This window comes from Lates calcarifer, linkage group LG21 (assembly GCF_001640805.2).
Source record: "Lates calcarifer isolate ASB-BC8 linkage group LG21, TLL_Latcal_v3, whole genome shotgun sequence".
NCBI lineage: Eukaryota > Metazoa > Chordata > Actinopteri > Centropomidae > Lates > Lates calcarifer.
Genome location: NC_066853.1, coordinates 18,061,034 through 18,074,591, shown reverse-complemented (window position 1 = coordinate 18,074,591; position 13,558 = coordinate 18,061,034). Strand labels below are relative to the sequence as shown.

The following is a 13,558-nucleotide window of genomic DNA, read 5'->3' as shown; positions in this document are numbered from 1 at the left end:
CAGCCATGATTCTAGCCCCATTTGCATCTCAGTAAAGTTGATATTAATCTATAAGATTTTGGAAAGAGTTATTTAATACAATCCTTTAAAAATTAATGAAGAAACAGATTAAGTTGAGTCAGTGGTTTAATCACTGTGATAACTCATTTACTAACTTTAATCAACATAGGTATGATGGCAAAAAGTTGCAAAGATAATGAATAGTATGTTCAGCTCTGTAGAAAGTGCATGTCACAAGCTTCCAATCTCTCGTTACTTGCTATGTCTCTGGTTTCTCTCAATATGTCAGCTCCCAAGATTAACTATCAGCTCATTAAATTTAGTCAATCTAACAGAGGATAGGTTACTCACTCATCCATAAACCCCTTAAATCATCTGTACTGTTACTATATATATATATATATATATATATATATATATATATATATATATAGTTGCAATAAAACACAGAAAACTACAGGTTCATGACATATAACTTTGTAAAGCTCAGCACGTATCAGAGGGAAACACTAAACACAACAGCATGCATAATCCATTACTGTACAGTATAAGAGATTGTTTGGTTTTTAATTACTATGAATCATCAAGTCGTTCATTATTATCTCAAATTATCAGTTGTTTTACCTGAATAGCCTGCAGGGCTCCATAAAAACACATAAATACATCCCATTTTAAAACTGAATGCAGAATGAAAGTATGTGAAATCTTACTGCTGCACTGCGACCAGGAAAGTTGAAGAAGGCATCTGGACCATGTCTCTGGGGCATCTGATTCAGCACTGACAACATTTTGACAGCATGCTTCGGCTGCACAGGGAGTAAAGACAAAAAAAAAAACAAAAAAAACACATTCACTCATTCTGCAGTTAGTCAGTTACAGAACAAGCCCCAAACAGATCAGTGTGATGGCTCTCTGGGGGCAACTCAAGTGACAGTGTCAAACCAACTCTCACTTCTGTCCAACTCACTGTATCCGGGCCCTGCTATCACTTACCCAGAGGCCTCCTTCCCCTCGTAGCATGCTGAAGAACAACTTCAGTTCTGTCACAGTGATGCTGTAGCTGGCTAGCACTCCCAACATGTCCACTAACAAGTCTAACGTACACAGATCACCAAACACACAAACACATAAACAAGAGGAGAAAGAGGAAAGAGACGATAATTGTCAAATGCAGACGCATTTTACAGACATTATAATTCATCCACACTGCAGAGGAGGTCTTTATGATGAGAAGTATTCATATGCATCAACTCCTGAGATAATAAAAACTGTTTTTCTTTAGTTTACCTTCATTCTCACTGAATTCATTGTCTGTGAAATTCCATTATATTTCTAACAGAAACTGACTTCTAAATCAAAGTGATGTCTACATGCTAAATTATTTAACTTAGGCAAAGTAACAATGCAGGGAAAATGCATTCAGATTTCATCAGCTGAAACATAATTTACAAGTTATACATGGTATGGATGTAATTTCCACAGTGCAAAATATCAAAAATAAGCAAAAATATAAAATATAAAAGTGACACTGACCTCCACAGACAAAAACACCATGGCCCGAATATAAATTTGAGGGGCTTATTCCAGAAAGGCCTGTATCAAAGAGTAATACTAATAAAAACCTGACTAGTAGTCCCCACAGTCTGCAATGTTCATAACCCCTGTTGTGTAAAAACACAGTGCTGCAAGCTGTAATACTTTGTGGAAAAACAACCATTCATTTTAGACCCTATACTTAATCTTGTTCATGAATTAAGTGTTGGTCAAGGAGAAATTCTGACCTGATGGTGTAAGACAAAAGTTCACAGTGACCGCTATACAGCAATTAATCTCTGGATAATTCCTAATCCCTAAATGAACAAATATGCGTGTCAAATTTCATGGCAACGTGTCAACAATATCCTGAGGATTTTACAAAAAAAATCCCAACTGTAATTATCAAATTTATATGAAATACTATTGATCCACTATGTCAAAGTGTAACATTTTTCTTAAGCAATGACTTACGTTACCTACTATCAATTAAAAAGTATGTTATTATTAAGTGTCAGCGTGACTTCTTGTAATAACTGTTGTCTCACGGAAGTGTTAGAATTAAATGACTTGTTTGAATCAAATCACTGACAAAAATAAAAAGACAATGATTAAGTAGGTGTATAATAAATCAAATGCAAAAAGTATAGTCCAAATGCCTCTCTGAAAGGAGTTATTACATTCTTTACTGCTTTTTCAGCACTATTTTCCTTTTGCATGAATTTATGGACATCATTACAACACAGACAACGCTACTAAGAAAATGAAATAGTTTTTAAAGTTTGGAGTTTCAAAAGTATATTTTCTTTAATCATGTTATTGTAGACCTTTGGTGCATGACTTTTATAGAGAACTCCCCTTGAGTAGGAGCTGCAGATGGAAAATAGCTTTTTCCATCAAAAATCTATATCACAATTTTGCCTTGTCTATTGTGATTCAAAATGCAGATCTATTAAAAGATATGGGGAGATGGTTTTGTTGCCTGACTGAAAGCCAAAACCCAAGAGGGCATAACCCATATACATGGTATTTGCTGGACATTAACATAATAACAATCAATCTGAAAATGAACATACATGTAGTAGCACTGCTACAGAAGAAAACAAGGCCTGCTCAAACTGTTATCATACCTGCAATCATGTCTTCCACCGATCTCATTTTGAGCAGCACCTGCTGGATGAGGCCGACCTCAGTGCTTGTTTGCAGGTTTCGAACACTTTTTCGAAGGATGGCAGTGAACATGCTCCAGATTTCAGCCTGACAGGTGACGTCACAGTGCTCCAACAGCTCCACCATGCAGCCGATGCTTTCCGCATCCTGAATAATGAAGTTTGTCTCCATATCAAACTCACCACCCACCAACTGCAGAATGAGATGGGACACGAAGGGAATGTAAGACAAGATTGGATTTTTATACCTTTTACATGCTGTTTAAATTACATTGTGTCTTCTGTTGATGGAATACTCCTGCATGGAGCGACATGGATTAAACTAAACTTTCACACTGAGCACTGCGTGTTTGACCCAGCTTTCAACCCTGTTCTTGATAAGGTTTTTTTCTCTGAGGGGAAATTAACCAAGAGGGCCCTTTCACATATTTTCCAGGTCACTACTCTGATGTTAAAGGGCTGGCCAGCACTGGAAGAAAAAAGTGGAGATCTCTTTCCTTCTAAAAGGTTTTGATCAGAATTTAAGCACCCATGAAAATAAAACTGCCTGGCATTTAATGAAAAGAGGAGGGAAAGGGAGTCCCTAAAGCCCTACTGCTCCTTTTGAGTCACAAAAGATAATCACTATTAAGAAAGTAGAAAACAACAATCAATAATGCAGTTCTTCAAGTCCAACAAGCATGAAATTAGCCCTCTAAAGAATTGCATGGTATATATGGAGAGCACTGACAACAACTTGCTGGTGGGCATCAAAGCAAGGAGGTGGAAAATGGGCCTAGATACCCGCTACACATTACTGTGATTGACAGGTAATAGCTGGGTGAGATCAAAAGCAGCCAAAAGTAGTGGAAAGAGACTAGTCCACAGAGGTATAAATCGAGCCTCACCTCAATCATCATCATCAGATCTCGGTGCAATTATATTACAATGATGTGTGTCACTGGACTGCTTGGATTTGTGCAGATAGAAATAAAGTAAAACGCCATAAAAAAAAAATTAAAATTTTAATCTCTCTCAAGTCTAAAATATATCAATGTGCATTTAACCAAGATGAAATGCTGCACTAATGCAAAGAATTACTCATATTAACATAGCTGTGACACATTTTAGTCCCTATATTCAAATGCTGTTGCAGATGTCCAAGCAGAATAAATCTTGACCAAGAAGATTTTCAGCTAGTTATTGTGGCAGTTTATTCTAGGAAAATTAAAAAGCTTTTGCCTACATATTTTGAAAACCAGCCCAATGCAGATGTTCAGCCTGAAAACCAGACATCTTCATCAATGAGCACAGAGAGCAGAGACATTGTTCAGTGAGGCACCAACTGATAACAGGAATTCACAGCTTGAAAACTCATGGGGTGAGGGTAATGTGCAGCCTGAATCAGCTCAATGGCCAAAATGTGCAGACGACTCCTATAAAGCCGAGCAAGCTGCAACAGGTCTGTCTTCTAAATATAGTCACTATGCTAACTGGTATGGAAAATTAACAGACTGGTGGAAAGCGCGTTATCGGTTAGCAGACAGTCTTCAATGCCAAACTGCCTGCTTCTCCTACCACCTGCCTAATGCCATCACGCACTCATTCAATCACATCGAACAAAATCAAGCATACCTGGCAGTATACTAACCTTATGAAATGCTGTTTCTGATAAAAAACCTTATAATGGAGCCTATACAGCACCTGTCAGGTTCCCCTCTGCTTTAAGATAATTTATAAATTCCAGTGAAGGTGCAAATGTCTGGCTATCAAAGATGAATAACTTCAACTACCTGAAGTGCAGCACTATGAAGTGCAGAGGAGAAAAAGTCAGTCATACTGAGTTTAATGTCATGATGAAGACATCCAGCTCAAGGTGCTAAAGACAAGAAAACTGTGGCGATTTCATGAATTAACAGAAACAACATTGTTTGTCTCTCCTTACAGTGTGGTTCCCCACAACCACAATGTGTTTATATGGTTATTACTTAGTAGCCTCTGTGGCATCAAGGATACCAATATATCAATTGATAATGAGGAAGGGACTTTTTATGGATCCAGAGGCTGTCAAAGGTTGTTTGTCTAAGACTAAGTTATTATCATTGGACAAAAGGCTCTCCTGTTGCAGTCATCATGATACATATCACCCAATATTGCCTGCAAGGAGGGGAGAGAGCCATGAGGTCTAGACTAAACCTCATCATTGTTCAGTGCCATTGCCATTAATCACACTATTCACAGACACGCCACAATCCTGAGAAGTGGTGTAATTGCAGATTCAGATCCACTGAATAATTTTCACCCATTATGCCACAAGAGGTAAATAAAGACATGAAATCACTGAGTACACACTTAACACGTCAAGAGCAGAGCTTCTGTGAGCCATACAAAAATTCTACACAGTAAATCAATGCAGAGTTTGAATACCACTTAATTTCAGTGATGTAAACCCCATAATCAATGTTAAGAAGTAAATGACCAAATTCTTTGTATACAGCAACAGACTGCTGCAGTCTACTTATATTACAATAGTACAAACATGATTGCATAGCTGCTCCATAGCAAAAACAACCTCTAAACTAAAATTCATCATGCTCCATTAACACATCCCATAACTAAATCAATTAATTCTAACAAGATACAAATGCTACATAACTAAGTACTTTGGTTGCATTATAGACTATCCTAAAAAAGGCATTTTTAAAAATGTGTGGGAGCACTGTGGTGCCAAGTGGTGAGGACGCGTAACTGTGATCACAATGTCCCCAGTTCAGTTTCAGTCTGGGAATTTTGTTGCACGTCATACAGCCCTCTCTTCTCATCATTTCCTCTCCGTAATTCTACGATGACCTACCTGATAAAAGGAAAATGCCCGAAAGCAGTCCCTAAAGATGTTTTGATATGCCCAATCTACATATATTGTATATTCTGAAATTTAATTAATTGTACATGAAAGCCCCTAACCAGGGCAGATCTGACAAAACCATAACAATAAAGTCAAAAGACCTGTCAACAGGACTTTTGAGATAACTCTGTTATGGCATAAATCTTGGAAAAGGTATAAAAAAAATTGTGGATTGACCAGAACAGCTTGGTTGAGCTTCATTAGAACCAAATGGCCACTCTCAGAGTTCCTCTGCAGAAATGGAGAACCTGCCTGAAAGACAACAATTTCTCTAACACTACAGTTCCAACAAAGAAGATGATGGTAGTAGCATAACCAATAGCACAGTCCTGCAGTGGCTGCATGACAAGAGTCTGAATGTCTAGTGACCCAGGCACTGGCCGAGGTCTGTGGGTGAACCTGTTTGAAAATCTGTGTAGAGACCCGAAGACTGAACCTCTGACTGTGCCCATCCAATCTGATAGGAGCTGAGATATCACCACAAAAGAATGCCACAAATAGCACAAAAACAGGTGCACTAGATTGTAAAAGCAATGATAACTTGAAGGTGTGATTGCTGCATATGGTGCTATCAGAGAGTAATGAGGAGTCTCAATATCTTCATCGAGAAATTTCCATGTTTTATAGTTACATTTGCAACATATCTAAATATGTTTTCATGTGGTAACTTAGGTCTAGAACGATGCAAAATGTTGAAAAAGTTACCTGCCAAAGCCATGAGTTTGTATGTGTAATAGTTTCTTAACCAAGTCGTACTGAATGAAATTAAAAGGTGTTAAACCAAACCTCCTTATACAACTGTCTAATAAGTACCATGGCAAAAGCAGTGAGTGTCTTGCAGTCTCATTTAACACAGTAAATTATAGTTTCTGTAATAGTGGCCAATGCTAAATGACCTGAAGAGGCACAGACAAAACATGCAATATGAATTTTCACTCCCTGTAAAACTCCACTTAGGAATTAAATGTTTCATTTTCTTTCTGACTCCCTGCTGGCTCTCCAGGACTTATCTAAAATACTGCAACAGCATGAAACACTGACAGTGAGAGAATGTGACTGTACACTCATTTATTTTGTGCCTATCTCTGACTTCTACTCCTGATGGTTTCCGATGATAGAACACTGCTAGCCTTGGTCTGTTTACCACAGTTAAACCCAACAGCAGCTCAGTGTACTGGTGAGATTAAGCTCCTCTCCTAAATCCTTTCTCACTGAAACTCAGAAATGATAACACTATCAGTAATCTGCACAATAAAACTCCTGCTCTGGGAAAGAGACACGTTATAAATTAAGATGCAAATGAGTCAGGACATTCAAAGAAACAAAGGTTTATTTAACAATATCACAATATACCACACTTACTGCTGAGCTACTGTGCTGATTTATACTGTAAAGGTGTTGCTATTATTTGTTTAACTTCCTGCAGTGTTTCTCAATGGGAATTGAATCTATGAATTTATTTATATATGATTTATTTTACTATAACCTTTAAGCTTATCCCTGGACATTAAAACTTTGGAAAACTACAAACTGATTAAAAATGGCATATGTGGATCTGTATTTATACAAGAATGAGGAACCATATTATGTATTCTGTGGGAGTTACTACAGACTGTATCTTGACATGTGGTCACCATGTTGCCATAAATCTGCCAGTCAATCTGTATGTTGTTCGCAGTTGCAATTGGACCGTGATTTCAAACTTAGCTTTATTCATGAATAAATATTAGAAAGAATATTATAATTATCACAGATGAAATGACATGAATGATTTTCACTTTTAACTTTTTACAAAAAAAAAAAACATATAAAACAGAATAATTACATAAGGAAAATCCCTAGAGCCTACAAGTCTGCATTTACTCAGGATGGGAGAACTGTTAATTGAGGTTATGATGATGACACCCTCAGATTTTATTCATCCATATGGGACAGCCGTATTTCTCTGTATCTCTATATGTGGCTAGGAGCTCAGCATATAAAATGTCATTCCCAACTAATCATTCCACATACAGAATGATCCTTTCTGTCTCTGTGTCTTACTAAAGGGTAGAAATTGAAAAATAATAGGCTCTGACTGAAGTCTTTCAGGTGCTACAAGTGTTTGAAGCCTGTGCTGCAGTTCTGGTAAAAGACATTTTGTCAGTCAGAATGTCAAGTGTCAGCTTAAGCATTTATCAAAGTCTCTGCACACCCACCCAACTAATCAGTATTCACATTATTTCCACTATTCTAACATTTCTTTGAATGCACCATAATTCAACGTCAAAGAGGTATGGAGGCTCTATACAGTGTGAATGCAGTGAATTGTAGAGGCATACAAACGCATACACACACGCTTCCAGAAAATCTTAGTCTTGATGAAGCCCAGTGTAATGGAGAGAAGCAAATTCAGCAACCAACAAATCATATGATATCATGCAAGAGCCAATATGCTGGTTTAAATCAGGGTTTTGCAGACAGAGGTAAAGCTAACCCATTTCCCAGTTCCCAGGAGAGGAGCTCACGGAAGAAGGAAACTTGCCTCCTGCAGCTATGGCTAATCATATAATTTCAATTAAGAATATCTGCTCCGGATTATTAAGACGCTCAGAAGCTCAGTGGAGCTGTGGGTTCATGATTTGCAAACCAGAGAAGAACGTTATAGAAACACTACAGTGTGAGGCAGGAGAGTAATACCACTTTAATTAGACTCTAAATGGTATCTATGCAGCTCAAGCTGGCAGACCTGTCAGAATGGTTACACCAGAGTAGTAAGTGACAGCTGGCTCCTTTCACTGTAACGGCACAGAGGCTTAGAGAGAAGGCCTTACCATTCACAAACCAGCAGTAAAACTAGATTAGCAATAATGTCTTTCAGTCACCCTCATACATTGGAGGTTCACTGAACTGCTCACAAGTTTATATGAAGTTAGTCACTTTGATGTGGCTGACCTAGAGAGAATGAGATGCTGTGATGTTAGTGATAACCAAGTAGGGCTTGTTGTGTCAGAGGAAATGAAAGAAGCTAAGCCATTATAGTGATTCTTTAATGTGCTGGGAATAGCCTTCCACTAAGCAGGCATTTATTTTACTGTGCAGCAGAAACAAAAATTGTTTATGTGAAAGCAATTAAGGTGTGTGCTTAGGTTAATTTTTCACCCCTGCAGTTTCTCTCTTTTAGCGCAAAGGGTTTATGAGCCTCAATCAAGCATGTTTTTTTTTTTTCCTTAGAAAGATTTCATTTGCGCATCATTGCTACTGTATGAGGCAGGGAATTAAGAGTTACAGCCCTCAAGAATCCCTCCACTTTCAACTGTCTCTGATTAGGCCAGGGCTGAAGGCTGGCTGTCGCCATGGTGACAGGCAGCAAAGATTGGACTTGAGACAGCTTCCAAGGAAAATCTACAGTGGCCACTAAATTGGGTGAAAATAAATAGAACTGATGTCCTATTTACAAAGACTGCTGGTGAAGTGCAAGCATTGCTGTGAAGGAGTCACTTGGGAACAGATGTGGAGAGGAGGGATGTCCTCCCTGATATTCTTAAATGAATAAAATGAGAAGGGTTCCAGGTTCCATGATACATTCATCTAGTCTACTCTAAGTGGACAGTACCAGACACGACAATCACACTAAACTAGTCACGTTCATCATAATCAGGGATGCACTGGCTTGATAAAGGCCCAGATTCATTCATCTAAGGTTTGCCCAGTGGGACTGTTTTGCATTCGTACCAAAAGGCTAGAGGCAAGTGTTCATGAAGCATTTGGAACACAAACAGCTCTGTGTCTGTTGAGTGAATTCATCTTCTAGCATCACCATATGATGTTCAGAGCTGCTAACAAACAGCCCTGTGTGAATGCAGCACAAGACCAAACCAAGAAAACAAGCAATGAATGTCATCAAAAGGACAATATAACTTGGTGGCTTATTGCAGTCAAAGCACTGTCAATACTTGGAAGCCAAGTTCTCCCAGTAAACTCCAGTGCACCAAACACAATTAAAAAAAAAGTTCAGCTACAGAATCTGAACAGCCTGCAGCTGACTTTTAAAACCAACTGCAGTCAAAGGGATAAAGTATGCAAAAACATGGTATGCAGAAGAGGAGGAAACAATGAACTGACCATTGTGCAGCCAAGTGCTTAGCAGCACCAGAGGGAGTGTAACACAAAACACAATATCCGTACAGAATACTTTTCAAACAACAGTTCACTTCACTGCCCGTCTAAAAAAAAAAAAAAAAACATACCACATGGGCCTTAGAGCCCTGAGCAGCTGGTCCCTGGATTGACTCCCGGTCCGGCCGGACCCTTACTGCATGTCATTCCCATACTCTCTCTCCCTGTTTCCTGTCTTTTTTTTTTTCCACCTGACAAAAGGCAAGGTAACACAATAAAATATAATAAAATATTTGGCCTTGGAATGGTGGCTCATTCATTCCCACTCCATCCTCCGAACACCTGCTCTGGCACTATGTAACATTGGTGAGCACATACAATGTCCTGCTAACTGAGTGATAGTCAGTGGCTTAAAATACCAGAATCAGGCCCAGCAAGTCAAGTTCAAAAGTAATGCCCAATTATAAGATAGTTAAAAAGAGTTGGAAGTCAAAAACCAGCCTTCATCGCTGATATCCAGCAAGGAAACTTCATACTATCCAAAATCATGAATAGACTTTGGTGTGTTTGTGTGCAGCCACAGCACTTCCGGCTCTGGAAGTCAGGGCTAATGAGGAATGTACACCGTTTGGCCGTGTGTCAGGTCAGTGAGTAGGTCTACACAGTCGGAGCTCTAGTCAAGCAACTGGTGAGCTTTGTTGTCTGTAAGTACATGAAAACCACTTAACTGCTTGGATTCGAAGCCCAACAGAATCATTTACCACTCATGGCTGCTTAAGGCTGCTGTTGCTCAGCAAACCATATTTTGTTGCTTTAAATCATTACTGGTGGTAATAACCATATGTAGGAGTGATTTTGACAACCATCTAATTGATTAGAGTTATTATACAATACTATCAAACTAATTTTGAGAACAATTTATACAGAGGAACTGCATGCATGAAGACAAGAAAAGTAAATTCCACAAAACTGTGCTTGTTGTGTAAGCATATGTAGTTATCTCAGTCATAGAATCGACAGGAGTGTCTGCCTACCCAAGCCCAAGTGCTAACCTGACAATCATTAGCATTTAGCCCCAGTCTCTTCCTCAATGTGTAAATGCTAAAATGAATGACTTGAAAAGATAGATGTATGAAAATATTATGCAAACAATAGCATGCATTGGGACAAAATGGCACTGCCACTCCAGGGAACTACTACTTCTTCTAAAGAGTTGAGCTGGAAGCCTAGCCAGAACCAATCTTTCTTTACTTTAAAAATGTCACCAAAATAAAGGTCAAGCCATTTAAGAGAGAGGGGTGTGGAACACTGGAGAGGGGAGTGTCAAATATGTAACAAATGAGCTTATTGCTTCTGTGGTTCCATTTAGTTTGATGAATGGGCTTCACATCAATGCCGAACCATGCTAATGACCACACTTCAAAAGCCCTATGTATCCACTCTGCTCCGCTGATGAGTTAAGCACAGAGCTGCGGACTGACTGTAAGTGGAAAAAAAAATTCATTTTCTCTTTAAAAGTCAATAATTGTCTGGAGAACACACACAAAGAGAAACAGATACAGAGAGGGAGAAGGAGAAAGGAACAATCAGCCATGTTGATGTGGGGTGCGCAATTTACTCAACTAATGTCAGAAAAGGTGTACTGATGGTATACAAAATGATTCCACTTGGAGAGACTGTGACTAGTGTGAATGACGGTGATGACAAAACCACACATACAGTCACTGTGTGTATTAGTCAGCTGCCTCCTAGCCTTCTCACTGAATATTGCTTCAATGAGAAGACAACTCAGATCTCTGACTTGTCTCCAACTACAAGTGCAACACATTTTTGGCTACAATGAGATCAAACATACTTGACACCTGCACTGCAGACTATTTGCAACAAGTTCAAGGTGCTTCCTGGCCACACATGAACTAGGTGTGCTCTCATGATGGGCAAGAGTTTCACACTTGCCCATGTAGGGTACATAGTAGTACCACTACTATGTACCCTACTGTATGTTATCATGCAAACAGGAAGAGAGCATGTGAGAGTGTGAGAGTGTGAGAGAGAGAGAGAGAGAGAGAAAGAGAAAGAGAAAGAGAAAGAGAGAGAGAGAGAGAGAGAGAGAGAGAGAGAGAGAGACCTCTTTAGCAATACTGTCCTTATTATGGTTATGCAAATTTGCATTTAATTTGTGTTTCATGTAATGAAATAAAGATGAGATAGAGTGGAAAGAGAGACGCAGTAAGAGCTGGACTCGCAATAGATATGACAGTCTCTGAAGTGCAGAAACACAGGACCATATCTTGCTCCTGCCATGCTTGAGAGAGTGGAACACATCCAAATTTTCTATTTAATCCGGATACATACTGCATATGCATTGTAACCATCACGCAACCGTGTGAAAACCGCATCTATTCAACTAAGGAAAAAATATTAGCACAGGGATCTTGCATAGAAGTTCATCTCTGATTTCATGTTACAACAATATGTAACACAGTCCGAATCTGTTGCAAATCAACCAGTGAACACAAAAATTAGCATCAGATAGAAGTTAGAACCAAACTTTTCTCAACTTGCTACAGACTGTAAAACAGATGTGCACATCATAATTGAGGGTACAGCACATGATTGAGTCACCCTACCTTGACAGGTGAGAGGACTCAGACTGCATAATGCCCACTGCTTTCCATGTGACACCTGGAGTCTACTCTCCTTCAGTAAAAATTAAGCTCAGTCTAACAGCTACCAGACAGCAGCCACCTGGTATGTCTGAATGTCTGAATATATCCCCTGCCATGTACAGTCAAAGTGTTGATCCACAGTAAGTCTATATTTGACATCCATATGTCTGATATTGGTTGAGCAGTGTAACAAATTCGCCAACACTCGTTTCCTCATGGCTTTGACACCACATTTATCATTTCAGTGATAAAATGTGAAACACGTGGGACAACAAGATGCAATTGTAGTATATGCAAGGAACCATATATAGCAAACAACAACAACAGTTTAATGCCACCATCCCTCAATTACAGTCACTGTGCCTATAAGGGAAGAATCACAACAGCATTTATTTACTGAACCTAAACAGGAGCGTTGACTGTTTCACTGCATTTGAATAGAGATTAGTGTAAACCTACCAGTAAGCACTGGCAGGCCAGAAAAGAGTATGACCTGAATTAAAGACTCACTCCTTGCATGTGACCAGACTGTGTGACCAGAGTATGATTGAGATGTTAGGAGGGCTGGTGTATTGTTTGTGGAAAGACTGCTGAAGATTTAAAGATTACAGTGTTTATGCTTCACTGAACTGGATGCCTGCGGCATACAGATGTGGCTAACAAGCATCCAGGAAACTGAAGATGAAAGGTGTTTCATAATGATTCAGTCTGGGGAGTCAATCACTGAGGATTCTGGAAAATCTTTACAGTTAATGGAGCCATGCTGTGTTTCTTCCCTTCTCTTAATTTCATTAAGAATTGCATCAATTTATCATCTGTTGTAAACATCTGTTTGTCAATTTAATGACAAGTTTGTTTTCCCACCTTCTGAATATGAGCTTATAGTTGCAGTGTATCTGTGAACTGAAAATTGACACACTAAGAATTTGACTCATTGCTTCAATTTGTGGAAGTGATAAAAGACCAAAGTTACTTTGTGTAAGCTTGTTTCAAGCACAACATATGCTTTGGGATGTGCAATTTAACATTAATTATCTCATTCATGGAGACCAAATCAACAAGAAATTATTTCTGGCAGTCAGTTTAACCTAATGTAAACTATATTTCACAGTACAAATTGCTAGTAAATTGCTTTTTTCATGTCTCAACTTTATTTCATAGTCAGGTCGCCAATTAAAATCAGCAGCAGTTTCAATGTTTACCTT

The 13,558-nt window shown here is 38.8% G+C and overlaps 1 protein-coding gene across 1 annotated transcript in view; it reads right to left on the bottom strand.

The window, feature by feature from the left end:
• The window catches only part of LOC108876017 (neurobeachin-like), a 186,317-nt gene that overhangs the window by 140,520 nt on the left and 32,239 nt on the right, over nt 1-13,558 (bottom strand). Inside the window, 3 exon segments of the mRNA XM_051065349.1 lie at nt 711-806; nt 994-1,094; nt 2,664-2,895. Coding sequence (XP_050921306.1) covers nt 711-806; nt 994-1,094; nt 2,664-2,895 — 429 coding nt within the window.